The 2,774-nt window shown below is 50.3% G+C and overlaps 2 protein-coding genes across 2 annotated transcripts in view; both read right to left on the reverse strand.

Annotated features, from left to right (window-relative positions):
- Positions 1-1,184, reverse strand: part of PPTG_17841 (hypothetical protein) — a gene marked incomplete at both ends in the record, with an annotated part of 3,738 nt that extends 2,554 nt beyond the window's left edge. Inside the window, one exon of the mRNA XM_008915885.1 lies at positions 15-1,184. Coding sequence (XP_008914133.1) covers positions 15-1,184 — 1,170 coding nt within the window. The remainder of the gene's footprint in view (positions 1-14) is intronic.
- Positions 1,185-1,503: 319 nt separating this feature from the next.
- Positions 1,504-2,688, reverse strand: PPTG_17842 (hypothetical protein; the record flags this gene model as incomplete). Its single annotated transcript, XM_008915886.1, has 1 exon — positions 1,504-2,688. One exon carries the CDS (start codon positions 2,686-2,688, stop codon positions 1,504-1,506), a length of 1,185 nt encoding a protein of 394 aa, XP_008914134.1.
- Between the last annotated feature and the right edge of the window lie 86 nt (positions 2,689-2,774).

Genomic DNA, 2,774 nt, shown 5'->3' on the forward strand with positions numbered 1-2,774 from the left:
CACTTGCAGTGAACCTTCCGTCTTGATATACTCAATGCACTGCTTGGCATCATCTCCGTCTTCTTGAAAGAAGAGCAACTGGCGGTGGCGCTGGTTGTCGGACGTCATGAACATCGTCATCACCACCAGGAACGACAGCGTATTCTGCCTACAGTAGTCAGTCATTCCTTTACGCAGTGCAGTGGCATCTTTAGTCTTAAGCACAAAAGCTTCCAAGTCAATCAGCACGGCACTGATACCGACGACCTTCGAGGCACCAGTTGCAGTCGTGAACGTAAACTCCTTGTAGTCCACCTGTAGACAATTCTCGAGCGTAAATGCTCCCCAATGTGCGGGGTTAAATTTCTCTGCCTGTAGCCATTTAAACAGTGGTTCTTTCTTCGCAAACGCCATCTCCTCCAGCTTCTCCGCCGCCTTGACGTCTCTCGGCGTCACCTTCTTCGCATTCGGGTCGAAGTTGATGCTGTCCAGAGCGATCACTCCCAGTAGCATAGTCGATAGTAGTTTATGCGCTTCATGAGTCGCAACTTCCTTCAGCCTCTCGGCAACCAGCGTACACGTTGATGCCACCAGTGCGTTACCATCAGCAAAAGCTACTTCTCTCTTCTCGGCGTCCAAGTGCTGGCCCAGATCCGAGTGATGGTCCACGATCTCTACCACTTGGAGCCCGTTAACCTGTGGTATCTTCTTATTACTAAGTGCGTTATGGTCCATGAGTGTGACCTTCACTCTGCTCTTTATTCCCCAGGGGAACTCGTCCACGAACACAAGAGCGTGTGTATCCACGCCCAATTCCTGGAACAATGCAGTAACGTCACAACGTAGCACTAATTCAGACCGGGGGATCGGCATCACTGGCACATGTAGCGTATCTGAGTGCTGCTGGTAGTGCACAAAGGCGTAGCTCAGTGAACTGACGATGGAGTCGGCGTCGGCGGCCTCGTTTCCCATGAACACATGCACCGAGGAGGGCGACTGCGTCAAAGCTGAACGCGTGGAGCGAAGGAACTCGTTGAAGAGAGTGACGCTGGAGTGGCGAGCGGCGGACGAATCGGCGTGCCAGAGAGTGGAAGCGGGCGACATGGTGCGGAGGTGAAGACGATGTAGCGTGCGCCCCAGTAGCATGCAAGTCACGGGGTAAATAAAACGTATCCTGTGTACTGTACCTGAGTTGGGGTACATGATCTCAAATCCAAAATCCAAGAAGCTACTAGCACTATTTATCGTTGTGAATGCACAGCGCAACCACGGAATCGGTGCAGGTCGCCCAATGAAAATACGCAAAATCATAGCCAGCGCTCGTATTCTATAAAGTGTCTAATGTGTTAGTGTTATATCTCAAGTAGGCAATTCAGGGCTTTCGTTTCGTTAGCATCGGCAAACGCGACCGTCGTGTTTTTTTTTTATTATATTTGAAGTTTTTGATTGAATGCTACATGTAAATCACAATTGGTAGCCTACATGTTAACATTGTCAATGAGCTAACCTTATAGCATCTCGAGTCTACACCTGCAGCAGATGTAATAGTATGAGTGTGACACCTAATATGCCACCGAACTCCTTCATCTTGCTAGCGTCATTCTCTGCATCAGCAGAAGCCGAAGATACGTCAGTCGATTCAATTGCAGAAGTCGATCCAGTGTTACTTGTCGTACCTGCATCGGTCGTAGTCCCGCCACTGCTCCCAGTGTACGTGCCAGCCGCCGATACACTATTGTCGTTTGTCATATCCACGCCCACGGAAATCCACGATAGCAGGCCATCTTCAATACTGCTACCAAGTTTAACGTACCGAACGAACGGGTCAAAATCATCGTCCGCGGACTGTAGAGCGATCGAATCGTCTTCATTCGTAGTCACTCGATTGGAGTTATCCGCGTATACTCCAGTAGCCTGCACTTCTGTAATTAAAGACTGATCAAAGAAAAGCTGACCAACGTGGGATATTCGCCCGCCGGAGTACGTTCCGTTGGCCAGCACGGTACCCCCTGAGTGTGTCATGATATGGATGTGCGTAGTACGACCTGCGTACAGTCCAGGGAACTTGGTAGTGAAGGAGACAAATCCATCGGAGTCAGTAGGCGATATACCGCGATGAAAGGTAGTACCGATGTTCGAGGCATCGTTCGAGTTCCCGTTCGTCCTTGCAACGACCCCGGAGTATACGCCACTGGCATTGGCATGCCAGAAATCAACGTACAAGTCGTTCACGGGTGAGCAGGTGTTGACGTCGATGAACTGTAAGTCCATGTACAGATCGATGCCCGGTTGGTTCTCGCGAATATCCGAACGGATGAGCTCTCCAGCGACGTAGTATGGGCCCTCAGTGACTTCGGGTTCCAGCAGGCATGCCGGTTCACCCGTGAAAAGTTCATTCGAACTCGTGTTGAATGTGAGCCCAGTGCGATTGGATTCATGGTCAGTTGACAAAGCCGTAGCGGCATCAAGACGACGAGCAGCGTGGACATCGTTTAATATGGCTAGATGGCGAGTTATAGCCCTCTCTTTCAGCACTTGACCAGCTTCAGAGTTGATGCAATTCTTCAACAGATGCCGACCATTTTCAATGAACAATTTGCGCGAAGGCAACGCATTACCCAAATGCATTTGCGAGTGGCCCAATGCCACGTCGGACAGTGTTAGAGCTGCAACACTTGCCAAAATTAGCCAGCGAACGAAGCGTGCCATGCCTGACCAAAATCAGTCGACTTGACTCTTGAAGCTGCGGCCGCGACACTAATCGAGAAATGACAAATACCTCCTTAGCGATGAAG

The sequence above is a fragment of the Phytophthora parasitica genome (assembly GCF_000247585.1).
Source record: "Phytophthora parasitica INRA-310 unplaced genomic scaffold supercont2.76, whole genome shotgun sequence".
Classification (NCBI taxonomy): Eukaryota; Oomycota; class Peronosporomycetes; order Peronosporales; family Peronosporaceae; genus Phytophthora; species Phytophthora nicotianae.